The sequence below is a fragment of the Pongo abelii genome, chromosome 1 (assembly GCF_028885655.2).
Source record: "Pongo abelii isolate AG06213 chromosome 1, NHGRI_mPonAbe1-v2.0_pri, whole genome shotgun sequence".
Classification (NCBI taxonomy): Eukaryota; Metazoa; Chordata; class Mammalia; order Primates; family Hominidae; genus Pongo; species Pongo abelii.
The window spans coordinates 214,363,158-214,390,013 of NC_071985.2; the positions used below are offsets into that span (position 1 = coordinate 214,363,158).

Below are 26,856 nucleotides of genomic sequence, written 5' to 3' on the forward strand. Positions count from 1 at the left end.
TGAAACTGTCTTAAAAAAAAAAAAAAGTGATCTGATGTGGAGCTGGGCATGCTGCTTTTGATTCGGGGGAGGGATGGCTTCTGAGAAGGTGACATTTGATCCAAATGAAAAGAGGGAGTCAGCTCCATGTGCAGGTCAAGGAAAGTACGATGGAATGTATCATTGAAAAGAGGGTATTGAACTCTTCAAGTTAAATTGTTTGGGTAGGGTTTAGCATTTATGATGAAATCTGTCAGCTTGTTCAGATTTTTGTGTCTGTTTGATATTGTACAGCTCGAAATCTATGACATGATTGGACAAGCAATCAGCAGTTCTCGCCGGGCTGGTGGTGAGGTAAGAAGCGTATCTATCTCTGCTGCATACTTCCTATCTTGTCCTCTCTGAGATGTGAATATCTGTATGATTATGTTTTTTATTTTGTGCCTTTCACAACAGCACTATCAGAATTTCCAATTGCTGGGTGCTTGGTGCTTGTTAAACAGCCTTTTCCTCATACTGAACCTCAGTCCTACTGCGTTGGCTGATAAGGGGAAAGAGAAGGACCCGCTGGCTGCCCTCCGAGTCAGAGACATCCTTTCTCGTACTAAAGAGGGAGTGGGCTCCCCTAAACTGGGGCCTGGAAAAGGGTATGTGTCTACTTGATTGTAACTTATATTTTGTTTTATTTCCCTAACATTTTATATTGAGAGCGAGCTAGTATGACTTCATATCAATAGGAAAATTTGCCTTCCTACCTGGTTTGAATTTAACAACTAAGATAATGATCATGACCTGTTATCTCCACAGCATAGCTTTGTGATTTTTAGATAAGTCACTCATTCTCTTTGATCCTATTTCCTCATCTATCAAAGGGGAAAAATATCTGTGCAATATGTATTTCAGGAATTTTATGAAGTTCACATCAGAAAAACATGTTTCTGTCTTGTAAAGTGGGCTTGTTTGACTTGGAGTTGAGTACTTGCATGTATAACCCGTAAGATGAGAATATTGTCAGGGCCTCCTGGTTTGCTTCCTGTAATATTTGCTATTGTTTTGATGAACTCTGAAAGAAGAGATATGACCAATGTACTGTTCAGGTTTCGTTTTCTAAGCCCAGGTGTTTCTGGATTTTACTTTTTCATTCAATCCCTATTATATACTAGGCCCTATTCTAGGCATTGAGGATATAGCACTAAACAAAGTGACGTCCTTGCCTTTATGGAGTTTATTTTATATCTGGAGAAACAGTGAACAAATCTACTAATGAGTAGATTATAGATAATCATATATAAATGTTGTGAAGAAAAAGATGTCAGAGCGAGAGGCTGGAGAGTCATAGGGGCTTTTATTATTTTATTTCTTTTGAGACATAGTCTCCCTCTGTTGCCCAGGCTGGAGTGCAGTGACGTGATTGTGGCTCACTATAACCTCCACTTGGTGAGTTCAAGCAATTCTCATGCCTCAGCCTCCCAAGTAGCTGGGATTACAGGTGTGTGCCACCACACCCAGCTAATTTTTGTATTTTTAGTAGAGACGGGGTTTCACCATGTTGGCCAGGCAGGGTCTCCAACTCTTGGCCTCAAGTGATCTGCCCACTTCAGCCTCCTAGAGTGCTGGGATTACAGGTGTGAGCCACTGCGCCCAGCCCAGGGCTATTATTTTAGTTATTTAGGATGGTCCAGAAAGGGCTCCAAAGACGTGATGTAGAGACCGTATGTGAGGTGACAGAGCTATGTAAATATTGGGGTAGAATTGTTCAGGTTTGAGATGGAAGTATCATTGACATTTCTGAGGATCAGCAAGGTCAGTGTGGCTAAAATGGAGAAACCAAGGTGGGAGAGTGGTAGAAAATTAGGTCAGACAGGTAGCCAGTGGCCAGATCATCTAGGGCCAAGTGCAGTCAGTAACTGTTAGAAGGATTAAACAAGTGAGAGATGCAACCTGATTTATTGGTGATCTGAGGATAGACTGCAGGGCATAAGATAAGAAGGAGGGAGAACAGTTAGCAGCAAATGCATCATTCCAGATGAGATATGCAGGTGACTTGGATAGGGTGGTGTGGCAAAGGCTGAGAAAAGAGGTCAAATTGAAATATATTTGGAAGGTACAGCTGGCAGGATTTACTGATGGCTTGTATGTTGGGTGTGAAAAAGATGACATCACAATTTTTTGGCTTGAGGCCACTGGGTTGTATAATTTACTGATACCGGGAACACTTGTTTAGGAGTGGGTTGAATGGGAAGAAGGGGAAGAAATAAAAACGTAATATTGGCCATGCTGAGTGTAAGATGACTGTCAGACCTCTGTGTGAGATGTTGAGTGGGCAGTTGGATATGTGAGTCTGGAGTTTCAGGAAGAGGTCACAGCCTGGACTGCATTAACAAATTACCCTCTGAGCATCTTCTGTGTCCCATGCTCTGTGTTAGTTCTGGAGTGCTGTGATGAACATAAAAATGGGCATATTCTCAAGAGACATGAAATAGGTATCCATACAAATATATCTTTTTTTTTTTTTTTGAGGCAGAGTCTCGCTCTGTTGCCCAGGCTGGAGTGTAGTGGTGCAATCTCAACTCACTGCAACCTCTGCCTCCCAGGTTCAAGCAATTGTGCCTCAGCCACCAAGTAGCTAGGATTACAGGTGTGCACCACCATGCCCAGCTGATTTGTTGTTTTTGTTTTTGTATTTTTAATAGAGATGGGGTTTCGCCATGTTGGCTAGGCTGGTATTGAACTCCTGGCCTCAAGTGATCTGCCTGCCTCAGCATCCCAAAGTGCTGGGATTACAGGCATGAACCAATCTGCCTGGCCATGTCAAATTGTGTCTAGAGAGTATTAGAACAGGGGCATTTGACCTGGCCAGGGACATCAGAGCAGGCTTCCCCAAGGAAGTGCTAATTAAGCTGAAATCTGAAGCCGGTATTGACATGGTAAGGTGATAGATACTAGGCAAAGTAAGGAGATAAGAGTGTTCCAGAGCAAACGGTAGTTTCTGATTTTATGAGTGGCCATTTTCATTCTTGGCATTGTAAAGGGAAATGAAAGAATGCCAAGAAATATATCCTTAGAAGTAGCAGTTATGCTTTTAAAATGGCTGTTGTTTCTTCATATTTTAAAAGAATACATGTATGTTGTATAAGTGACAAGCCATACAGATGGGCATAAATAGGAAAGGTAAAAATGATCCCAAATTCTTCCACTCAAGTTGGTAAACATTCCTTCAGACATTTTTCTGTGCACATATAAAATATATATAAGTTTACAAAAATGGGATCAGTGTATATGAAATACTGCATCATCTTTTCAGTGACACTATTAAAATGTCTAAGTTTTTAATGGCCAGAAGTATTCCACTATGTAAATATACCATAGTTGCCTAATTCCTCTATTGCTAAGTGCTTATTTAGATTGTTCCAAATGTCTTGTTTTGATAACTTCCTGAAATATAAACTTTTGGGAACTTAATTGTCCTCTTGGGATGAATTCCCAAAAGTACCGTTATTAGGACGAAGGGCTCACATATTTAAACATTGGAAATGTTTTGTCAAACTACTCTTTAGAAAAGTAACACTAATTTGCACTGACACCAGCTGTGTGCTTATATGCCCATTTTCCCATGCTGTCTTTGACACTGGGCATCATTAGTCTTCATGTTTGCTTATCTTAGAAGAGAGAATGCTATGATATTTCATGTATTTGTATTTCTTTGATTACTAGTGTGATTGTATTTCCTTTCACCTATTTATTGGTCATTTGTATTTCTTTTGTAAACTGCCTTATGTCCTTTGTCTTGGTTTTCTTATTGGTATTTGTCATTTTCTTTTTAATTTTTTTATTATTATTTTTACAGAGATAGAGTCTCACTTTGTCTCCTAGGCTAGAGTGCAATGGTAGGATTATAGCGCACTGTAACCTTGAACTCCTGGGCTCTGGTGATCCTCCCACCTCAGCCTCCTGAGTAGCTGGGACTACAGGTGTGCACCACCATGCCCAGCTAATTTTTAAAATTTTTTTTAGAGATGGGATCTTGCTGCATTGACCAGGCTGGTCTCACACTCTTGGCCCCAAGCAATCCTCCTGCCTTGGCCTCCCAAAGTGCTGGGATAATAGATGTGAGCCACCGCATCTGGCCTGTGTTTGTTCTTTTTTCTTTTTGATTTATATGAACTCGCAAATCAGATATATTAACCTTTTGTTGTGTGGACATTTTGGACAGGAGGAAAACACTTTGCTTGAATATAATTTTCTTTTCTTTTCTTTTTTTTTTTTTTTTGAACAAAGCCTCACTCTATCGCCCAGGTTGGAGTGCAGTAGTATGAACACAGTTCACTGCAGCCTCCGCCTCCTGGGCTCATGTGATCCTTCTGCCCCGGCCTGTTGGGTAGCTGGCACCACAGGTGTGCACCACCACGTCTGGCTAAGTTTTTCATATTTTGTAGAGATGGGGTCTTGCCATGTTGCCCAGGTTGGTCTTGAACTTCTGGGCTCAGGTGATCTTCCCACCTTGGCCTCCCCAAGTGCTGGGATTATAGGCATGAGCCACTGCTCCAGGCCTCTCATTCTCTTAGATTTGTTTCCAGATGTTTTATAGAAGTTGGTAATTCAAACCTTTTTCTTTTCAAAATAATGATGCTTTAAAAGTTCAATCTACATTTAAAAGTCAGCATCTTTGCATAACCCATTAGCCTTGAACTGATTGTTTAAATTCCAAAAATTTTTCGATTTGGGAGTTTCTTCTATTCCAGGAGGTTTTATTTATTTATTTATTTATTTGTTCGTTTGTTTTGAGACAAGGTCTTGTTCTGTCACCCAGGCTGGAGTGCAGTGGTGCAACTCAGCCTCCCAAGTAGCTGGTACCATAGGTACATGCCACCACGCCTGGGTAACTTTTTAATTTTTTTGTAGAGATAGGGTCTCCCTCTCTAGGTTGCCAGGCTAGTCTAAAATTGCTGGGCACAAGTGATCCTCTCATCTCAGCCTCTCAAAAGTGTTGGGATTTAAGGTGTGAGCCACCGTGCCCAGCCTAGTCCAGGAGTTCTAAACCTGAAGCCTGCAGATCCTTAGGCCATCTGTGGATGGGGTTCAAGGAGATTGTGAACTTCAGAAATTATATGCAGATGTATGTATGTACAATTTTTTTTTTTTCTGAAGATCCACAGAGTCTGAAAGGGGTCTGAGACCCCAAAATGGCAAGATCCACTGTTTCAGAAGTTGTAATTTATTGTTAATTATTTTAAGGATTGTGTTTTCCTTTTTCTTTGTGTAGGCATCAGGGATTTGGGGTACTCTCAGTAATATTGGCAAACCATGCCATCAAACTGCTAACGTCTCTCTTTCAAGACCTACAAGTGGAGGCCCTTCACAAGGTGAGGAGGTTATCCCCATGGTAATCAGCATATTGATTGCGGGATCCACTTCTGGCCAAGCAAGCTTGATCCATCAACTCAAGTTGTTTTTTCTGGCTGAGTAGTATCATTAATCGCCCTTTGATATCATTGCCTTCAGGGTTGGGAGACAGATGGCCCCCCTGCAGCCTTGAGCATTATGGCCCAGAGCACCTCCATACAGAGGATTCAACGGCTGATTGACTCTGTCCCACTGATGAACCTGCTCTTGACGTTACTTTCAACTTCCTACAGAAAGGTGGGTGGGAGTTAAGCCATTGATAATTTAGAAGAATGTCTCATTTTATATATATGATATATATTTTATATGATGTATATATTTTATATATATATATATATATATATATATATATATAAAACCTTCTTGAAATGAATAAGACTGACTACACACCATGACCTTTATAGACCCAAAGTTTTGGTAATGGTGTTGATGAAGTGAGAAATTCTTAACGGGTTGAATCTATCCAAACATTTGAATCAGTTATTGATTATCAGTTTTGTGGTACACATGGCTACTTGGTGATTTGTGATGATTGGCATACTGAAGCAGAAGCATAGAGGACACTATGGAAACACTCCTTTTTTCAATTCTTGTCCACGTCTCTGGTTAGTAGTGTTTTTGTAGGATAAAGTGATGAAAGTCCTTAATTAAGGGAGCTATTAAGAGGCATACTCTTGGATTTAGGAAAAATAAAAGAGATATGGAGAAAGTTTTCATGCGGTGCATGAGATTAAATAGGATGGCTCCGGTTTTGTAATTGTCATTTTCCTAGGCATGTGTCCTGCAGCGGCAAAGGAAGGGCTCCATGAGCAGCGATGCCAGCGCCTCCACCGACTCCAATACTTACTATGAGGATGATTTCAGTAGCACGGAGGAGGACAGCAGCCAAGGTAGAGGCCGCTCTTTTCTCTCTCCCAGAGATAAGCTATAAAGTGCAACAGGAGTGTTCTCAGCAGATTCCTGTAGTTTCCTGAACAAACAAAAGTTTCCATTTTGTTTTCACCTGCTTAGCCTGGACCTTGGTTTTATGTGCATTCAAAGATGACATGCTATTTAAGAGCAAGTTGAGCTGTTGATGAATGAATGATGGAAACAACTTTCAGCCAAGCCTGGGTTACTTTTCATTCCTTTCCCTCCAAAATCAGAAAACATCTCAATTGTTCCATATTTCTTCCTGTGTTGACTCGTTTTGTGACCTCTGCTCTAAGCTTTCTCAGTGAAACTCAAAAGGTCACATGTGAGGTGTTCGGTTTGGATGTTATCATAGTCATAGTTTAGGGAAGCTTGAGTAGAGAAACCTAATCCTGTTGTAGTGAACACACTGGCATGCCCTCCTGCCTTAGTTTGATGAGAGAGTGAATAAGGTAAGTACCTCAGATTCTTTCATAATCAGGTTTGTGGGAACAATGTGAAATACAGAGGGAGGCGTGATTCTTACCATCCTGTGATTTATGGTTGATAAGGCACGTATAAATTTGCTCTTGAAAATGTTTGGCTTGTTACCAGCGAAATAATGTGAAGTTGTTTTTGTTTCTTTGTTGGGCTCCTTAAAGAAAAATCGGCTGGGCGCGGTGGCTCACACCTGTAATCACAGCACTTTGGGAGGCTGAGGTGGGCAGATCACAAAGTCAGGAGTTCGAGACCAGCCTGGCCAATATGGTGAAACCCCGTCTCTACTAAAAATGCAAAAATTAGCCAGGCATGGTGGCACATGCCTGTAGCCTGTAGTCCCAGCTACTTGGGAGACTGAGGCAGGAGAATCGCTTGAACCTGGGAGGTGGAGGTTGTGGTGAGCCAATATTGCATGACTGCACTCCAGCCTTGGTGACAGAGCGAGACTCCCTCTCAAAAAAAAAAAAAAAAAGAAAAAATCAGTTTTATTGGGGTATAATTTACATGCAATAATGTGAGAAATTCTTAACGGGTTGAATCTATCCAAACATTTGAATCAGTTATTGATGATCAGTTTTGCTCTTATTTTATGTATGCATTTAGATGAGTTTTGATACACAAATGCAATCTTGTAACCACCATCACGATTAGGATATCCTTGTGTTCCTTTTGACTTAAGCACTTTTAGGAAGCAGATGCACCAAAAACACTTTTAAAAAATATTTATTTTCGTTACTTTATCTTTCTCTATTCAGACGATGACAGTGAGCCTATTTTGGGGCAATGGTTTGAGGAGACTATTTCTCCCAGTAAAGAGAAAGCAGCACCTCCGCCTCCTCCCCCACCTCCTCCACTGGAAAGCTCTCCTCGGGTTAAAAGCCCCAGTAAGCAGGCCCCTGGTGAGAAGGGCAACATTCTGGCGAGTCGTAAAGATCCTGAGTTGGTAAGAGTAGGTTTCTAAGGTTTAGGGGAAGTGGACATGGGGAGCTAGGGGTATGAGAGGCAAATCATTTGAACTCAAACATTTTGTGGCTTGGATAACTGTAATGTTTAAAGATGTTTTTGCTTAGGACTTATATGTCTTGATTATGTGTCATTAAATAACTTGTGTGACTGTTACTGTTTCTCTACTGGCCTTTAGAATCACTTAATGGCTTTGTGACTTTGGGCAAGAATCTGAATTTTTTCTAGCCTTAGTTTTGTCTCCTATCATATGAGAGTGATTGTACCTGCATCTAAAGGTGTTGTGACATCTTAAAGAGAGACTATTTGTAAAGTGCTTAGCATAGGTCTGATATATCATAAGTGCTTGCTACGGTTGAACTGTTGGTTCAACTAGTATTGATTATCTAGTAAGTGTCAGTCCCCGTTCTGATGATGTGAGTGAGTCAGATACAGTTCTTGCCTTAATATATATAGCTTACAGTCAAGGATGTGGACAAAAACATTTATACAATAATTCAATTTTAGTAGAGAAGTTAAGAGCTAGGAATTCTATGTATGTGTAATAATCATTAATATAGGCTTCAGGATTGAATATATCAGTAATGAATTGGAGCTGGACAAAGGACCTTAGGAGAACAAAAGAAATGGGTCAGTCTATTTGGAAATCCTGTTTTCATACACTGTTTTGTAACATCTGTTATATTAAACTGGAATGCCATTTTGTGTAAGTAGAATTACATGGGAAAGAGACACTCTCATAATGAAACTTAGGCCCACTGTAAGTGATTTAAAATCTGATTCTTTGATTCATCGTGTTTATTGCATGAGACCTATGAGCATATTTTATTTTCTATTTGTAATCAGAGTTTATAGGAACGCTGGGCTTATGACCCTGATAAGAGCTTTTTTTTGTGTGTTCCTTTCAGTTCTTAGGTCTGGCTTCCAACATTTTGAACTTCATCACCTCTTCCATGTTGAACTCTCGGAACAATTTTATCCGAAACTATCTGAGTGTATCTCTTTCAGAACACCATATGGCCACCCTAGCCAGTATCATCAAGGAGGTGGACAAAGATGGACTCAAGGGTCAGTAGACAAGATATGTGCATAATGGATTTTTTTCTCATGGAGTTTGGCTGTTGGCAGGGAGGTGTGGTGCATTCAATAGCTGCTTAAATAATTGCCTTTTCTACTTGTCTTCAAGGTTCATCAGATGAAGAGTTTGCTGCAGCTCTCTATCACTTCAACCACTCACTGGTAACCTCTGACCTTCAGTCACCTAACCTGCAGGTTTGTGTGTGCTGTGACCATCTAGGCAAGAGCTCATGACACCAGCTTCCATAGGCTGCAGCTCCAATTGTTTGTTTGTTTTTTTGAGATGGAGTCTTGCTTTGTTACCCAGGCTGGAGTGCAGTGACATCATCTTGGCTCACTGCAACCTCCACCTCCCAGGTTCAAGCGATTCTCCTGCCTCAGCCTCCAGAGTAGCTGGGATTACAGGTGCGTGCCACCATGGCTGGCTAATTTTTGTATTTTTAGTAGAGACGGGGTTTCACCTTGTTGGCCAGGCTGGTCTCGAACTCCTGACCTCAAGTGATCCGCCCGCCTCAGCCTCCCAAAGTGCTGGGATTATAGGCGTGAGCCACTGCGCCCGGCCTGTAGCTCCAATTGTTAAGGAACAGTTTGTCGTTAAATCCCCTCCCTGGAAAGAGCATTGAGAGGTGATTCTAATATGTCCCTGTGCCTTATATTTACGATCATTTCCAGAAAAAAAAATATGTCCTTTATCTTAAGTCAGTAAGCTTAAAGAAAAGGAAAACCCACAAAAACAAACAGAAACTCCTGATGATTATGCTAGCAGAAAAGTGGACAAATACACAAGCAGGCAGTTTATATGAAAAGAAGTATAAGTGGTCAATAAACATAGGAAAAGTATTCAACATCCTTAGTAATTGAAGAAAGACAAATTAAAATGTGTGTTTTAAAAGAATCAATCAAATTATAGGAGATAGATGCTCTCATATACACTTGTACTTGCAAACCCACCACCAAAACAAAATCTAGGACATTGACTGTGAACTTCCAATCTTCTGGTTCTCTCTCCCCACTGAAATAGCTGATGTCTTGAATCCTAAATCTCAAGTTCCTCATGTCCTTAGTCATACATGTATATGTATGTGTATGTACATATATAATCTATATTCCTTAAATTTAAAAAAAATTTTAATAATTGCTTGTAGTTTTATAGCAAATGACATCATGCTCTATGTAATGTTTTCAAGCTCTCTCTTTTTTCATGTAGTATGATATAGTACTGTATTGCCAAGATTCATCTATATTGTTATATATTTCTATAGTTCTTGTTTGGACTACTGTATGATATTCCATTATGTTTGTGACTCAAAATCACAATGAGATACCACTTCGCTTACTCCCATTAGGGTGGCTGTTATTAAGTGGAAAGTAAGTGTTGATGAGGATGTGGAGAAAGTGGAATTCTTGATGCATTGCTTGTGGGAATGTAAAATGATACAGTAGCTGTGGAAAATAGTATGTCAATTCTGCAAAAAATTACATATAGAATTACTATATGGTGGCACATGCCTGTAGTCTCAGCTACTCGGGAGGCAAGGTGAGAGGATCACTTGAGCTCAGGAGTTTGAGGCTGTAGTATGCTATGATTGCGCCTGCAAATAGCTACTGTACTTTAGCCTGGGCAACGTAGCAAGATCCCCATCTGCCAAAAAAAAATAGAATTACTATATGATCCAGCAACTCTACTTATATACCCCAGAAGAAATGAAAGCCAGGGCTTGAATAGGTGTTTATCCACCTATGTTCATAGCAGTGTTATTCACAGTAGCCAGAAGATGGAAGCAACCCGGGTGTCCATTGACATTTGAATGGATAAACGAAACATCCAGCCATACAATGAATGTTATACAGCCTTCAGAAGGAAGGAAATTGTGACACATGCTGCAACATGATGAACCGTAAAGACATGATACTAAATTAGTCAGTCACAGAAGCGCGAATACAACCCCGTATGGTTCCACTTCTGATGTACTTAGGTAGTCAAATTCATAGAGACAGAAAGTAGAATGGTGGTCGCGTGGGGCAGGGAGGTGGGAAAATGGGGACTTGGTGTTTAGTGGGTACAGTGTTTCAGTTTGGAGAGATGAAAAAGTTCTGGACCTGGATGGTAGTAAGGGTTGCAGAATAATGTGTATGTGCTTAATGCCACAGAACTGTTCATGTAAAAATGGTTGAAATGGTAAATTTTATGTTATGATACTTTACCACACAAGAAAAGTAAAACAAAAATAGTGCCTGGTACCTAGTACTAGTACCTACTGAAAATGTTAGCTCTCTTTATAATTGTATTATTGTTTAATATTATTATTGCAGTCTCTTGGTTCATTTGTTCAATACATATTCATTGAGCACCTCCTATGTGCCAGGTACTATTATAGACACTGAAGAAATAAAGATAACTTGAGTTAGTGTGGGCTCATGAAAAAGGAGGGAGATACGGCATAGGACATTTTGCAGAGATCATGGGCCATTATTTGAATGGGGTGAAGAGCATGGAAAGGAAGGAGTCTTGGATATTGCCTGAGTTTAAAACTCAAATGAAACTAGAAGGATGCTATTGTCATTAATAGAGACAGGAAAGTCAGGAAGGAGAGTTGGTTTGGAGGTAAGGGAGATTGGGTTTTGTTTTATTTGTTTTTTTTTTAGAGGTGGGGATGTTACTATATCTCCCAGGCTGGTCTTGAACTCTGGGCTCAAGCAGTACTCTTGCCCTCAGCCTTTTGGGACTATGTGTGTGTGCCATCATGCCTGGCTGGTCCGTCCTTCCTTCCTTCCTTCCTTCCATCCGTCCGTCTTCCTGATGGGGTCTCGCTATGTTGCCCAGGCTGCTTGAACTCCTGGCCCAAGTGATCTTACCACCTCAGTCTCCCGTGTAGCTGGGACTGTAGGTGTGAGCCACTGTGCTCGGCCTAAGGTTTCAGTTTAACTGTGATGAAGTTTTGGGGTGCCAGTGTCTAGAAAATAGTTGGGACAGTGAGTCTGAAATTCAGGAATTAAATTGGGGCAATTTTTGAAGTAATGAGAAACAGTGAGACTAGCAAGATAGCTGCAGGCTGAGGCTGAACCCTTAGAAATGCCAGTATGAAAGAGGAATGGAGGAAGGGAGGACTCAGCCAGAGTTCTGCTGCTAGATGGACTATGGTGCAGTTTGACTTCATAGAGAGTCAGTTACCTTACTTAGAGCTGAGAAGGAAGGATTGGGGTGGAAGGGAAAGACCAGGTTCCTATGGAATGTTAACTCATTTTTGTGGCTCTGAAGACTGAAAAACTGACACAAAGATGAAAAATGAGCTAAAAAAAATAGCGTTAAAAAATAGCATTATAAGGAATATATGTTACTTATCCATATATATGGCTAGGTACGCCCCTTGATTTGAACATTTAGATTTTTTTTTCCTGATTTTTACATTATTAGAATTGTGCTACAGTTAGTATTTTTCATGTAGCTCAGGTAGGTTTTTTTTTTTTTGAATTGTTTCATTTAACTTAGGAATTAAGAAGTTGTTTATGACTTTGTTGAGCATGGTGGTTAAGAACGTGGTTTTAGAGGCCGGGCGCCGTGGCACTTGGGAGACGGGTAGATCACTTGAGGTCAGAAGTTCGAGACCAGCCTGGCCAACATTGTGAAACCCCATCTCTACTAAAAATAAAAAAATTAGCCAGGCGTGGTGGCACACACCTGTAATCCCAGCTACTCGGGAGGCTGAGGCACAAGAATTGCTTGAATCCGGGAGGTGGAGGTTGCAGTGAGCTGAGATCGCGCAACTGCACTCCTGCCTGGGTGATGGAGTGAGACTCTATCTCAAAAAAAAAAAAAAAAAAAGAACATGGTTTTAGAGATAAACCTGGCTTTACCACTTAGAGACCTTCACCTTCCCTCATCAGTGACATGGAGCACATAATACTTCCTGTCTCTGCCTGGCACATCCGGTGTGACAACAAAGTATGCTCTGTGCTTAGCTCAACCTATGGTAACTGCCTAGTCCGTGGAAACTGCTCTTGAGGCCAGCGACATTTTGCGAAACATTCATTTCCAAGAAAGGGTCCTTGAGGATGTAGTATAAAAATATGATTTAATTCGGCAGACTTAGAAATTTATCCTACATCCCACAGTAACCATGCTTTGTGTCTTCTGAAGCCAAGTGAGAAAGCAGGCATTTGTCTGGTTTTCCATTGGCATCCCGCTCAGTGTGCGTGTGTGTTTGAGAAGATAATTTGCAGCTTAGTTAACTGAGCTGAAAATGAAGCTCACTTGAAAGACATGCTCCACCTGGAGGTGAAGAACAGCCTTGTTGAGTTGTGGGTGCCTTGAGATCTCATAGGCAGAATTTCTCTGCAAATACTGCGGATCTCTAAGTTGTTGGATCTTCCCCTTTTGGGTGTTATTTGTATTATGTAACTGATTATTAAAGAAAAACTATTAGCTATTACAGTTGTTCAAGAAGTTTGCTTTCAAAGGCAACAACTTTTCATGTTTTGTCCATTTACAAAATTATCCTGATTCTGGTGTCTCAATGCTTTTCGCCTTTTTCAGGAGCCCATATCTGACACTCATTAACTATAAATGTTAATGAGGTTAGATCAGTAAGTTTTCACGTATGTTTTTCTCATTTGTTGACCTAAATGATCTTTATCCAAACTATTCCAAAATCTGAATTTCTGGGTCCTTCTTTCTTTAAAATATTCTGTTCAATATTAAAATAAACAAACAAACGTTTGAGAACATAAATAACCTTTTGACTTGATCCCATGTCTGTTTCCTAATGTTCTGTTCCATGTCTTTCTTGTCAGAACACACTGTTGCAGCAGCTAGGAGTGGCTCCTTTTTCTGAGGGCCCTTGGCCCTTGTACATTCACCCTCAAAGCCTCTCTGTGCTTTCACGCCTCCTGCTCATCTGGCAACATAAAGCCAGTGCTCAAGGTGACCCTGACGTCCCAGAATGCCTTAAAGTTTGGGACAGGTAAGATACCTCTAAGAGAAGGCTATAGAGAAGGTTATTTCCTTTTTTATTTGTTTGACTTCTTTGTAGTTAATCTGTGGCTTTGAGGCATTGCTGTAATGATAATGTTTAGAGTGGGGAGGGTAGAAGAGGGATGGAGTTGGAGATGTGCTGTTAAAAAAACAAGTATGTCAACTTTGGTCTGGAAATAAAGTCTCCCTGTAGCACATGGGGGATTTGGTTATAATTATTAGATGGAACCACAATCTTGAACAGAGCCAGTTTTATCCTGACCTGTTTTTTTGAAAGACAAGCAGGGAAGCCAGCTCTGTCCTTGGTTATTTTGCTTTCAACGTGAAACCACTTAGGGGCACTTGTGGTCTTTTTTGGACAAATTTTAAAGAATTTTTTTCCTTGGGGGAAGCTCAGATTAATCATCTAAATCCGCTTTAGATGGACCTGTATTTGCCATTTTTGTTTACATGGTTAGAAGTCTTCAAAGCAGTTTGTTTTCCTAAAAGGCTTTGCTTTCTGTTCCCCATTCTAGGATCAAATAGCTCTAATGCTGGATTTGAGAAATCATAAACCTCCTTGAGTGCCAAAGACCTACTATATTTTTCCTGGTGGAATCTTGCAAAAAGGCTGAGAGGGTCGAGGGGTGCAATGAGGGAAACCCTTGTTAAACACACAAATCTCTTTCCTAGTATTAAAACACAAATCTCTTTCCAAATAGCCAAAGGCAATGGAAACAGTTGGCTACATTCATTCCTTTTTTGCATAAAAGCTCTTCTGACAAATTCTCTGAATAGTATAATTTCTTTTTTATTGCTTTATAGTCTATTGAGTTATTTTTGACTATTATCATGCAGTGATTTTTAACCTGTAGTATAAACTCTCAAAACTAGAATTAAATGATAGAATCAAAATATGGGGAAAAGTAATTGAATTGGTTCACCTGTCCAAGTTTATTAATCAGAAAGGAACAATAGCAACATTTTTGTGGGGGAGCTTGTAGTACTTTTCATGGTCACAAATGACAGGGTGGGCATTAACACGCCTGTGTTAAGGCTTGCCTCAAGCGATCCTCCCCTCGACCTCCCAAAGTGTTGGGATTATAGACTGAGCCACTGTGCCCGGCTGGCCAAGTCTGACTTTTTTTAGCCAAAATTTAGTTTCTGTCTTCTCTTTACCATGTAGCCTTTTTTCTTCCTTAATTTGTTATCTTACTGCCTGGGTTTAGGAAATTTAACTCTTCTAGTGCTTGACATTATAACTCCTGGGGAATGCTCTTTTTCCCACCAGATATAGTCATCTTTTCTCTCTGGTAGGTTTTTGTCTACAATGAAGCAGAATGCCCTGCAAGGCGTGGTGCCCAATGAGACAGAGGATCTGAATGTAGAACACCTGCAGCTGCTCCTCCTCATTTTCCACAATTTCACCGAGACAGGCCGGCGGGCCATATTGTCGCTTTTTGTCCAGATCATCCAGCAGTTGAGCGTCAACATGGATGCTCAGATGCGCTCCGTGCCGCTTATCTTGGCTCGCCTCCTTCTCATCTTTGATTATCTGCTTCATCAGTACTCCAAAGCCCCTGTGTATCTATTTGAGCAGGTACAGACCAACACATTCTTTTTTGCTTCACCGTTACTGAGAACTTTATTCTTCTCAATGGTTACCATGATCCGCAGCCCAAATGACCTGCTCACTTTAGGTTTTAGGTGTTGGTAGATTGATGGGTAGGATTAGGAGAACCACTGAGACTTGTACTTGATGTTTAGCTGGAAGTGATACATGTAGATTACTTGATTTGATGCATTTTTTGAAAGTGGAATGTAGGCTGTGTTCAAAGGCATTCTCCCACGAATTGCCCTGCTCTACCTGTGTCTGATGCAGTGCCCTGAGCATCGGCCCTCGATGAGTATTTGTTAGTGGTTGAATGACAGTCAGGTAGTAAATTTTATGGATTTGTAAATTCCTTTGTTGTAAGGATCCAAAATGAGGATAGGAGGATCTGTTCAGACTTAACTGTGTACAGCATTTCTTAAAATGTTTCATTGAGCACTATTCCCTTTATGTTGCACCAAAAATTGCATTCCAAAAGTAGTCACAGAAAAATCTTTAAATTTTTATTTTGGTTTGTGAGTTTCCCAGGCTTTGGTATACCAAGCTATTATCATACCTGAGTGAAAAGCTGAATGGTGCCCAATAAAACAGAATATTTGAATGTAGAACACCCACATTCAGATTACCAAGATTCAGTGTACCGAGCTATTATCATGCCTAAGTGAAAAGCTGAATGGTGACTGTGTATCTTTCTTAATTTCAGTATTTGTGTTTTAAAAGGTACAGCATAACCTGCTAAGTCCTCCCTTTGGGTGGGCAAGTGGATCCCAGGACAGCAACAGCCGCCGGGCAACCACTCCTCTCTATCATGGATTCAAAGAAGTAGAAGAAAACTGGTCTAAGCATTTCTCATCAGGTCAGAAAGAAGATTGTCAATAAGAAACAGACTTACTGATTCTCATTGGTAGGGTTGAATTTGAAGCTTAGAGACCCTTGGAGGATCTTTGGTCATTTGCTTTAGTGTAATCCCTATGGGTGGCGAATCACCTATGGATTAAAACATTTCAGAAATGGACTCCCACATAGCCTACATTTATATTTTTTAAAAAATTGAAGCCGGGCACTGTGGCTCATGCCTGTAATCCCAGCACTTTGGGAGGCAGAGGCGGGCAGATCATTTGTGGTCAGGAGTTCGAGACCAGCCTGGCTAACATGGTGAAACCCCATCTCTACTGAAAAAATACAAACAACATTTAGCCAGGCTTGGTGGTGCCTGCCTGTAATCCCAGCTGCTCTGGTGGCTGAGGCAGGAGAATCACTTGCACCAGGAAGCAGAGGTTGCAGTGAGCTAAGATTGCACCACTGCATTCCAGCCTGGGCAGCAGAACAAGACTCTATTTCAAGGGAAAAAAAAAAAAATTGAGGCTGAGCATGGTGGCTCATGCCTGTAATCCCAGCACTTTGGGAGGGCAAAGCGGGAAGATCACTTGAACCCAGGAATTTGAGATCAGCCTGAGTAGATCCCATCTACCAAAAATTATTTTAATAAGTAGCCGGGCATGGTGGCACATGCCTGTGGTGCCAGCTACTCGAGAGGCTAAGGTGGGAGGATCGTTTGAGCTTGGGAGGTTGAGGTTGCAGTGAGCTGTGATCACGCCACTGTACTCCAGCCTGGATGACAGAATGAGACCCCTGTCTCAAAAAAAATAAAAACTAAAAAATAAATTTGAGAGACAAGAAATCAGAATCCTCATGTCTGGCCATAGGATACAGTATATGGATTCTTGCCACTCTGTGTTATTAATTTTCCTTATTTTCCCTTAGAATTGTGGTTCTGATGTACAGCTAAGTTTCCTTTTGAGTCTTGGTCCAAGAGGTCTGGTCTTGGATATGCTGGTCTGAAACTAATGTGAACATGAGATTATCTCTAGTGTTTTTCTCATATAGCAATTGTCTGTTCTTTGGATGAGGTGTTTCTTGTGTTCATTTTTAGTGTGTGTTTGCGCTTACCCTGAGGATTATTAGATGTTAAGTGTGTTTTGTGGAAACTTTTGTGAAGCGTTAGTGTGAGTTTACTGTTATCTCTTACTATTTGATGTTAGGGAAACAGCATGTAAGTTTAATGTGTGCAGACGAATGATATAATTTGTTGATTGATTTGATTCTAGGGCACCCTACTTAACTCTTAGAGCAGTAGTTCTCAATGGGTGATTTTGCCCTCTCCCCTCCAGGACATTTGGCAATGTCTAGAGATATTTTTGGTTGTCACAACTGAGGGTGCTACTGGCATTCAGTGGGTAGAGGTCAGGGCTGCTGTTAAATCACCTAGAGTGCACAAGATGGCCTCCCACAGCAAACACTTATCTGGCTCCAGATGTCAATATCGTTAAGGTTGGGAAACCTTGCTATAAAGTATTTTCTGAGTTTTACATTGCATACTAGTTAGATAGAGTTAAGAATGGAACCATTCTTTTAATCAGCACATTACTTTTCAGATGCTGTCCCACAACCCAGATTCTACTGTGTCCTGTCCCCAGAAGCCTCAGAGGATGATTTGAACCGACTTGACTCTGTGGTACTAGGAGTTTTAAAACTGCATTTTATATGTGGGTCAGATGGTTTCCACCAGAATCAGCCTACTGGGGGGAAAGGGAATGACTGACTTTTTATAGACAGGAAATGTGGTCTGTGTTACGATTTGAGCTTATTCTAATAGGAAAATGTTACTTGGATATTTATTTGTTGGGTGCACTTTGTGGGGTTCATCGTTTCTGGATTGGCACCTCTGACACTTGATTTTTGAAGACAATCTTTGTTAGCATTTTTCACATGCAAGTATTTTAATGGACAAAAATAATTGTCTTACTTTCTTATTCTAAAGCCAGCAGTTGTGTGCTCACAATAGCTTGCAAACAGTGTGAGTAATGTCCCAGAATGGGAATCTGCTCCAAGGAGAAATTAATGAGTATGATTTGATGGGATATTTTGTCAATCATGAGGATAAGTGATAGTGCATAGGCAGTAGGAAAAAATACTTTAAAAATAAGGAAATGATTGTCTGTCTTTCTTGATATCAGGCATGTGACGTCCTTTTCTCCAAGCTTGTCAAGTATGATGAGCTTTATGCTGCACTGACAGCCCTGCTTGCAGCTGGGTCCCAGCTTGATACAGTTAGGAGAAAGGAAAACAAGAATGTAACAGCCTTGGTAAGACCATGGAACCCTGAGAAGTCTTTGGGTTGTGTTTGATCATTGATCATTTCTATCAGCAATTTCCTTCTGAAATGTGATCAGTTTATTGAATATTGATTTGCAAAACTGACTGATACTTGAGTATTTCTAGGTAGTTTGGGTAGCTATGTTCACCTTAAAGATAATTTAATCAGCTGTTGCATTTTTTTGGTTATCATTGAAAGAACTGTAATTTAAGAGTTAGTGGTCCCCGCCAAGTGCTATATCTCCTGTGAATACTGGTTGATGTGTGATATTGAAAGCCTCACACTTGAGATTTTTCTGTGGCTCTGTTAATGTGTCTCTATATTCTAGAAGCAATTCCAGGCCACAAAAACGGGCAGCTGATTGCAGGTCTGCTAAGCAGAATGTTCTGCCCTCTTTTGGTTAATTGGTAAATTATTGGGGAGCCAAAGTTGTCTTGGAATAGCCTTTTTGTTCTGTGAAATGTGCAGAATATGGAACAAATTATTTGTATGTGTGTTCTGCCATTTTCTGCTAGGTGCACTCTCTAGAAAGATCTGGAGAATGGACTTGGGGGCCATTGATTTTAAATCTCAATTTAAAATCAGGACTCTACACAGTTCTGCTTTAAAAGTTGTATTTGGAGTAGTTCGTACTGTGAGGGAGATCTTGAGGCAATACTAAGTGCTACCTCTATGCTCCTTTTCCTTTCTCCAGGAGGCCTGTGCCCTTCAATATTACTTCTTGATACTGTGGAGGATCCTAGGAATTTTACCACCATCAAAGACTTACATTAACCAGCTATCCATGAACTCACCTGAGATGAGCGAATGTGACATCTTGCACACTCTGCGATGGTCTTCTCGGCTCCGGATCAGCTCCTATGTCAACTGGATAAAGGTAACACAGAGCTTGCTGCTAAGACTATTCAAAGCCAAAGTGCTTTGTGCTTACTGGAGCTTTTAAATTTGAAGATAATGAAAGCTTTGGACTCTGCCTATAGTGATCTCCTAAACACTTTTTCTTGCTGTCCAAATAGGATCACCTTATCAAACAGGGAATGAAGGCTGAGCATGCTAGCTCACTTCTAGAACTGGCATCCACCACTAAGTGTAGCTCAGTGAAATATGATGTTGAAATAGTAGAGGAATACTTCGCTCGACAGGTATGTAGTATTGGAACCTAAATGATAGAACTTGGTTTCTACCATAGCCCATTGCCACAACTAATTATATTTTGCATATTTTTAAAGATCTCATCCTTCTGTAGTATCGACTGTACCACCATCTTGCAGCTGCATGAAATTCCCAGTCTGCAGTCCATCTACACCCTTGATGCTGCCATCTCAAAGGTCCAGGTCTCTTTGGATGAGCATTTTTCTAAGATGGCTGCTGAGACTGATCCTCATAAGTCGTCTGAGATTACCAAGAACCTACTTCCAGCCACGCTACAACTCATTGACACCTATGCATCGTTCACCAGGTGTGGTGAAATGCCTGCCCAGAGATGCACATGCACTCTTCACTCTGTGCACATCCCCCATTGACTCAGAATTTGACATTTTTCCCTTTCTTCAGCTTAGGGTTTTTTTCCCCCATGGTATAATGCTTTCTTCTCTAGTATGAAGGGGTGCTTGATGAGGAAATTTTCAAATAGTGCAGGAGGAGTCAGGAGGAAGTTTAATGTCTATAATTCTTTAAATATTTTGTACAATTTTACTTGTAGGATACAGAGAAAGGTAATTTTTCTAAACACTGTCATTTCTGTTATTAACTGAGTTAAAGCTCCTTAAATGCTCTTTATTTATTATTATTAAAAAAGTTTTTTTTCTGAGATGGCATCTCGCTCTGTTGCCCAGGCTGGAGTGCAATGGTGCGATCTTGGCTCACTGCAACCTCCACCTCCCGGGTTCAAGTGATTCTCCTGCCTCAGCCTCCTGAGTAGCTGGGATTACAGGCATGCACCACCACGCCTGGCTAATTTTTGTATTTTTAGTAGAGACGGGGTTTTGCCATGTTGGCCAGGCTGGTCTTGAATTCCTCACTTCAGGTGATCTACCCACCTCAGCCTCCCAAAGTGCTGGGATTACAGGCATGAGCCACTGTGCCTGGCCCTTAAATGCTCTTTGCATGTCATGATATGTAGTTGGAGAAAAAAAAAAAAAATCTCTAAATGAGTTAGAAATTATTTGAAATTCAACTCTTTCTATAACAAACACTGCAAATTGCACGCCCTGTAGACTTTGGTCTGTATGATGTTTAAATATTTTAAAGTTAATTTCAGTATATAAAATTGTGAGATTATTCACAAGTTTAGATTTCTGGCTTTTCTTAAATTGGAAGAACTGGCAAAACTGGGCCTGACTTCCCAAACAACAGTAACAGACTGGAGCTGAGAATTAGTTCCCTTTACAGCAGTTTTCACCGTGCTGTCTTAAGCTTATTTACTTTATCTGGTCCCTGTAGGATCTCAGTGTTCACTCCTGTTCTATGGGGCTTTTTTGTTTTGAGCTGGAATCTCACTCTGTTGCCCAGGCCGGAGTGCAGTGGTGTGATCTTGGCTCACTGTAACCTCCACCTCCTGGGTTCAAGTGATTCTCCTCAGTTTCCCGAGTAGCAGGGATGACAGGTGCATACCACCATGCCTGGCTAATTTTTGTATTTTCAGTAGAAATGGGGTTTCTCCATGTTGGCCAGGCTGGTATTGAACTCCCGACCTCAGGTGATCCACCTGCCTCAGCCTCCTGAAGTGCTGGGATTACAGGTGTGAGCCACTGTGCCCAGCTCTGTGGGCTTTATGCTGCTTTAAAGGGACCTAGGTCTTTGTCAGACTTAACTAACCTTGTCTCTTAGTGTGACTGCCTTGCAGAAGATAGAGGACTGTTGTTTGAGGCAAATTTTTTGAACAAATATGTATGGCTGCTACGTGCCAGGTACTTTTCTAGGTGCTAGGGTTATGGCAGGAGCCAAAGCAGACCAAGTCATTGCCCTCTAGGAATTTACAGACTCTAATCTGGCCTAATAGGCCAGTGCTTTCCACACTGAGTTGTTAACGTTCCTGGTCAAGTAAGTTTGCAAAATGTTGGATAAACAGCTTTTTTGTTCTGTTCTGTTTTAAAAAATATAGTATTCAGAGCCTTTACTGTATACATTGTCAATCTTCTGAGGTGGGGAAGGAGGATAGATATAGTATTCACTGTTTCTCAGGCTTATTTGTCGGGCAGTCATGTTTTGGGAGCATTTCAGGGGAGGGGACATTCTTTGGGAAATGATTACCCGTTGGAATTCTTAGAGACCAGGAAGGGGCAGGCACTATCAACTACATTCAATAGATAGGAAACTGAGATATAGGATTTTCAGCCAGTCTGGGGCCAGTTTTTCCTAACTGGTGGGATTAGATTCCTATGGCTTCACTTTCCCCCTATTTTTTCCCCAGAGCCTATTTGCTGCAAAACTTTAATGAAGAGGGAACAACTGAGAAACCTTCCAAGGAGAAACTGCAAGGCTTTGCTGCTGTTTTGGCTATTGGCTCTAGTAGGTGCAAGGCAAATACTCTGGGTAAGAGAACAAATGTGCTTTTGAGTAATATTATTACAACAGCTACTACTGCTAGTACTACTGCTTCTCTCCCTTGGTGCCTACTGGTGTTTACTATTTATTGGACCCTTTTTGTGTATCAAGCATTTAGGTAGGTTTATCTGTTCTGATCTTCACAATAACCCTATGAAGTGTTACTTTGATCCCCTTTTTACTCATTAGAAATTAGGCCTAGAGAAGTTATTTGTCCACAATCCTGCATCTTGCAAGAGATAGAGCTGGGATCCAAACCAGGATCTGTTGGTTCCAAAGCATAAGGCTATTTTGTCTTTAGCACAGATCTTTGCTCCCCTCCCCTCCTCTCCCCGCTCTGTTCTCTCTTCTCTCGGCAGGGTCTTGCTCTGTCACCCAGGCTGGAGTACAGTGGCGCTATTGCAGCTCACTGCAGCCTTCACCTCCTGTGTTCAAGCAGTCCCCCTGCCGCAGCCTCCCAAGTAGCTGGGATCCCAGGCACATAATACCATACCCGTATAATTTTTAAATTTTTTTGTAGAGATGAGGTCTTTCTATGTTGCCAGGCTGGTGTTCTTTTCATTTATAGGGGATAGGAAGATTAGCAAGCTAGTACTTTGTGCCTGGAAAAATCTCTTTGCTGGGTTAGGAATGATCTGGTAGAAATTTAGGGTGGAAAATCAAAGGGCTTGATTGGAGATAAGTACAGTAGTTACCCTTTAAAATTTACAATTGTTTGTATTTTCCTTAATTTCAAGCTTTAAATATTCATTTAACATTCAGACAGTCGCTTCATTGAATGCTGTTCTTAATGTGTGTTATGATCCCTGCCCTTAAGATTTGTCTTAAAGAGAAAAGAGATCAAGAGAAAAGTGATACCTGTTTATAGAAGGGGAGCAGATGTTTGTTTAATGGTGATTTCAGTCTGACTTGCAATGACTCACCCTCACTTCGCATCTTATTTTCACTTGTCTTCTTTACTTGCAAGATTAGAAAGTGAACATGATGGGAAATGAAAACCTTACAATTCAGAGTGTTAGCTATTAAGCAATTAACTGGTTCTTGGACATAGTACTGCTATTGAAATATCCATCTAAGCTATCTTACTAATTATTTTGACAGCCTGGGCTGTACTGTTTCTTTCTGCATTTGGGCTTGGCTTTTAAAATGTTCTGTGTCATTCCTTCTTTCTTGTGATGATTCCTTGTCCTTTCTGTTGCCTCCAGGTCCGACACTGGTTCAGAATTTGCCATCGTCAGTGCAGGCTGTGTGTGAGTCCTGGAACAACATCAATACCAATGAATTTCCCAATATTGGATCCTGGGTGAGTCCCTATCTGTTCCACGGGTAGAAATATTGAGTGCTAGCCATTCTGTCTTTTGTTCGTAAGCCTAAAGGAATTAGGCTTAAACTAGCTACCAAGATATCTTCATATATTGCGGTAATATCGGCTATGGCTGAATCATTAATCAATGCATTTAATCACCTAGTTGGTTCTCATATGGCTTTTTGCTTAGAAGTTTGTGTTATCAGAAGACAAACCATTTTATTTATTTGAGCCTCAGTTTCTTCACCAATTGAATGTTGGGCTGTGACGATTCAGTGTATTGAATGTTAAGTGCCTAGCATATTACCTGGCACAGGAATTCCCAATACATGTTAACTCTGTTTCCTTTGTAGGTTATATGTCAGGAAACTGCTCCTTTCGTAACAGTTTTACAGGGTCGCTTTTAGCTTCTCTAGGCTTTTAGATACTACTGAGTCTTCTTTTTTTTTTTTTTTTGTGAGACGGAGTCTCGCTCTGTCGCCCAGGATGGAGTGCAGTGTCGCAATCTCGGCTCACTGCAAGCTCCGCCTCCCAGGTTCACACTATTCTCCTGCCTCAGCCTCCCGAGTAGCTGGGACTACAGGCGCCCACCACCACGCCCGGCTAATTTTTTTGTATTTTTAGTAGAGACGGGGTTTCACTGTGTTAGCTAGCATGGTCTCGATCTCCTGACCTCGTGATCCGCCCGTCTTGGCCTCCCAAAGTGCTTAGATTACAGGCGTGAGCCACCGCGCCCAGCCGATACTACTGAGTCTTCTGTCAGTTTACTTGCTCTTTGTATATCCTCTGCGCACACTACCTCTATTAACAGATTATTCGCTTACTGAAGTTCTTTTCAAAAGCTAAATATTATAGTCTTGTTATCCCTGCTTTATGATCGTGACCTCTGTTTACACCACCCAGAACTTTAATAGAGACCAGATGCATTGCAAAATCCAGTTCCTTCTCAGTCATTATAGACAAACAATCGTTTTACTTTAAATATAGTGCATTATATTATACTCTAATCATTTGAAAGTGGTATTGGATATTCGTTGCATGTAACTGTTAACTTTGTACTAATTAAAATTTAACTGCTTCCTTTTCTGTACCCCACTTCCCTTCCCAGCATGAATAACAGTGTATACTGAGTAGAGGCTATTGTTTACAAACGTCAGTGGGGTCTTAGTTTATGTCAGTTTTTTTTTCCATGTGAGAATTTTCCAGGGTAGATGGTCTATCCATTTACATCTGCTTTGCTTCCTTTCAGCGCAATGCCTTTGCCAATGACACCATCCCTTCAGAGAGTTATATTAGTGCAGTGCAGGCTGCACACCTGGGGACTCTCTGTAGCCAAAGTCTGCCCCTGGCTGCTTCCCTGAAGCACACCCTCCTCTCACTGGTCAGGTTGACTGGAGATCTTATTGTGTAAGTACCTACTACATAGCCCCAAGGACTCTATGTCTGTATTCTATTGTGGTTAAAGAGGGACAGTGAGAGTTTTATAACTATGTAGTAATGCTTTCTTGTATACTTCTTTAGCAAAAAGAACCTGTTGCTTTAAAGTATAAGCGCTTACCTAGAATGATTTTTTAACTTAGTTCTGAAAGACAATAGAGTACTTCCTCCTCTCTGTAGTATTTTTCAGAAAAGGCTTGCTGGCTTTAAGATATATTGCAATTTGGAGATGTCTTGGGTTTAAATTTTAAAGTGATAGTGACAGATTATTTGATAATGTTTCTCCAGAATCATAGTGGGATAAATTCTCACCATTGTAGGGACTAGGTCAGGCCAATGGAGGGACTATTGTCTTCTTATACATAGGTAACAGGTAAAGTCTTATATCGTATTGCCCTAAAAGTGATCCAGTTTCCTGGCAGTTCTTCTAGAAGGCTTGTCTGGGATGGAATACTTGCTTTGGTTTCAGTTAATTTTCTTTGTTGAATATTATAAAATGCAGCTCATTAATTTGACGTTTTAATAAATGGATTTTTCAAATGAAAATGATTTTTGTTTCTGATATAATAATGAAAAAGAAGAATATGAAATTGTATGATGATACCTGTGTATAAAATAGCTATCATGGGAAAAAGACTGGAATAAAGACCCTTGTGCAATTCCCCTTCTCCTCTCCCCTTGCAAGTAATTGAATTACCCCGTCCTTGCTTTGCAGCTTTTTGGAAGAGTGTATTCACTAACTCGATTTCATTTTCTTTGCTGAAGTTGGTCAGATGAGATGAACCCACCACAGGTAATTCGGACCCTGCTACCTCTTCTTTTGGAATCAAGCACTGAGAGTGTTGCCGAGATCAGTAGCAACTCCCTGGAACGCATCTTGGGCCCTGCTGAGTCTGATGAGTTCTTGGCTCGTGTTTATGAGAAGCTGATCACTGGTTGTTACAACATTCTGGCCAATCATGCAGATCCTAACAGGTGAGCCTGATGGAGAACAGTCAGGTTTCCTGTGACCTACTGCTGCTATCAGTGAAATGTACCAACACTGCTGCCTTTAGGTCATTAATAGCTTATTGTTTTTGTGTGTGTGGTTTTTTTTTTATTCTGAGACATGGTCTTGCTCTGTCGCCCAGGCTGGAGTGCAGTGGGGTCACTGCAACCTCTGCCTCCGGGGCTCAAGCAATCCTCCTACCTTAGTCTCCTGTGTAGCTGGGACTACAAGTGCATGCCACCATGCCCAGCTGGGTTTTTTTTTTTTTTTTTTTTTTTTTGGTAGAGATGGAGTTTGCTGTATTGTGTAGGCTGGTCTTCAACTCCTGAGCTCAAGTGATCCTCCCATCTTGGCCTCCCAAAATGCTGGGATTACAGGCGTGAGCCACCACACATGGCCAGCTTATTGTTATTTGTGTTTTTCAACAGAAAATTCTGTACTTGTGTGCATTCTGCATTAATGTGGAAATGTGTGAAGAGTTTTTTGGAGTCATTTTTTGTGATTAATTCTTAGGAATAGACATTAAGAAAATGGAAGACTTAGATGTTTAGATTTGGAGACTTAAAATTGTTTTTAATGACTATCAAGTGCTGCACTAGCTCTGATGAGATGTACAGAGGAGCTCACTGAAACTGATTTCTAAAATTTTCTTGACTGTGCTGCTGAAATGAGTGTGGAATGGGCGGTCCCACAGCATAGCTGGACCTTGGTAGTTTAGGCCACATTGCTGTAGATGAGCTGTAAAGAACAGTTCTGTTTCACTTTTACCCCACTGAGAATTGTACAAATGAAGGTGCCACGTGTTGGAATTTCCTGTCTCTTTGTTGTTGAGTAGTCCAGGTTTTCATCAAGGATTCCTTTTATTCCCTGTCTCCTCTTTTCTTTTTCTTTTCAACAGATAAATAATTTCAGACACTTTTAGCTATATAGAAATGATTTGTCCAAAGTGTCTTTTTCCCTAAATCACTGGCAGATCTGGATTAGGACCGAGCTTTAGATGCCTTTCCTGTTCATCTTCCTAATGAAGAGGATAGAAAAATAAAGT

General features: G+C 40.8%; 1 protein-coding gene across 16 annotated transcripts in view; it reads left to right on the forward strand.

The window, feature by feature from the left end:
* The window catches only part of UBR4 (ubiquitin protein ligase E3 component n-recognin 4), a 136,211-nt gene that overhangs the window by 17,442 nt on the left and 91,913 nt on the right, over positions 1–26,856 (forward strand). For all 16 annotated transcript variants that reach the window (XM_024251135.3, XM_054540687.2, XM_054540698.2 and 13 more), the window contains exons 10-29: positions 274–333; positions 436–626; positions 5,243–5,342; positions 5,482–5,619; positions 6,155–6,272; positions 7,530–7,717; positions 8,646–8,805; positions 8,924–9,009; positions 13,606–13,775; positions 15,083–15,365; positions 16,098–16,233; positions 17,813–17,892; positions 18,395–18,523; positions 19,229–19,411; positions 19,551–19,676; positions 19,764–19,993; positions 21,947–22,068; positions 23,286–23,383; positions 24,636–24,793; positions 25,589–25,798. In XM_024251135.3, coding sequence (XP_024106903.1) covers positions 274–333; positions 436–626; positions 5,243–5,342; positions 5,482–5,619; positions 6,155–6,272; positions 7,530–7,717; positions 8,646–8,805; positions 8,924–9,009; positions 13,606–13,775; positions 15,083–15,365; positions 16,098–16,233; positions 17,813–17,892; positions 18,395–18,523; positions 19,229–19,411; positions 19,551–19,676; positions 19,764–19,993; positions 21,947–22,068; positions 23,286–23,383; positions 24,636–24,793; positions 25,589–25,798 — 2,966 coding nt within the window. The remainder of the gene's footprint in view (positions 1–273; positions 334–435; positions 627–5,242; positions 5,343–5,481; positions 5,620–6,154; positions 6,273–7,529; positions 7,718–8,645; positions 8,806–8,923; positions 9,010–13,605; positions 13,776–15,082; positions 15,366–16,097; positions 16,234–17,812; positions 17,893–18,394; positions 18,524–19,228; positions 19,412–19,550; positions 19,677–19,763; positions 19,994–21,946; positions 22,069–23,285; positions 23,384–24,635; positions 24,794–25,588; positions 25,799–26,856) is intronic.